The sequence below is a fragment of the Desmodus rotundus genome, chromosome 10 (assembly GCF_022682495.2).
Source record: "Desmodus rotundus isolate HL8 chromosome 10, HLdesRot8A.1, whole genome shotgun sequence".
In the NCBI taxonomy this organism is placed as follows: domain Eukaryota; kingdom Metazoa; phylum Chordata; class Mammalia; order Chiroptera; family Phyllostomidae; genus Desmodus; species Desmodus rotundus.
Window position 1 is genome coordinate 61,266,531 of NC_071396.1, and position 1,366 is coordinate 61,267,896.

General features: G+C 42.6%; 1 protein-coding gene across 1 annotated transcript; it reads right to left on the minus strand.

The window, feature by feature from the left end:
* Positions 1 to 229: 229 nt before the first annotated feature.
* On the minus strand, positions 230 to 1,366 carry LOC112322777 (protein SET). The gene has a single exon (XM_024580415.4). It carries the CDS (start codon positions 1,364 to 1,366, stop codon positions 605 to 607), a length of 762 nt encoding a protein of 253 aa, XP_024436183.1. The 3' UTR covers positions 230 to 604.

Here is a 1,366-nt window from a genome sequence, read left to right on the forward strand (position 1 = left end):
TTTTTTAAGTTTTTTTTTCTTTTTTTAAACAAGAGAAAGTAGACAGATACATGTTGGTAAATGCTAACTGTCCATATTCACATAGAGACACAGTGTAATCTCTGAGCCCAATATACAGAGAAAGGAGGAAAAAAGCTAGAATTCTATGCACGACTACACGGGGGCCTAGCAACCTCCAGCTTCCAGCAGAGCTAAGGAGGTGGAAGGTGTTTCTTTTTTCTCACAGAGCACGGTGGTGTTGATTCCATAAAGTTTTTGTCAAGATAGGAAGGGATAAAAATGAATTTGGAACAGAAAGGGGCAGAGATTCTTTTCCCACTGTATTCTGCTCAAGGTACATCCCCCCCCCCAAATAAGGTGAGAACCATGGTGTAAAGGAGAGAAAAGAGACCTCAAAAACAGGGAGACTGAGCACAAGGCGGGGAGGGGGGGGGAAGACTGCAACTTGCTCCCAGGGACTGGAGAAAATTTTAAAAGGTTGGAATCCGTCAGTGTCCCATTAGTCATCTTCTCCTTCATCTTCCTCTCCTTCCTCCCCCTCATCATCATCTTCATCTTCTTCACCTTCATCCTCATCCCCTTCTTCATCAATATCTTCCAACCCTTATTCCTCTTCATCATCATCATCATCTTCTTCCCCTTCCCCTTCTTCGTCATCCATATCAGGGACCAAGTAGTACTGTAATGGGTTTGGCCAAATATCATCTTTGATGACTTCTCCTAACTCATCTGCACCTGCGTCAGAATGATCAGGAAACCAGGTGAAAAAGCTCTCTGGTTCCTCGTGCTGCCTCTTCCTGCTGGCTTTATTCTGCGTTTGACTTGAACGTTTCGTCAAATCCTTTCCAGATTTCCATTTGATTTCAGTGGACTTTGAAGATGGATCGCCACTCTCATTCAGATGAAATTCTTTGGAGAGAACTTTGTTTTCAAAGTAAGGATTTTCATCAAAATAAAAATCTATTCTGTAACCTGATTTAGTATCTTCAAATTCTGTCACTTCAACTCTTGTCAAATAATGCAGCGCCTCCTCATCCTCTTCCCCAAGCAGTGCAGACACTTGTGGATGGTTGACAAATGTTGTTACCCAAATATTTGGGATTTTGGCGATCAATTCTGACCTCTTCTGAAAAAATGGTTGGCGGAGTTTGTTATATTTCTGTTCTAGTTTCAAAATCTCCTCACTGGCTTGTTCATTAAGTCTGTCTATTTCATTTTGTACTTCATCAATATGTTCAATTGCCTCTTGCTGTTCTTTTTCTTCCTTTGGCAAATCCAGAGCGGTTGACTTCTTCTCTGGCTTGGGGGCAGAAGGTCTCGGTTTCTTCGCTATGGGTGGGAGCGCAGATGGGCGTTTGGGAGCCAT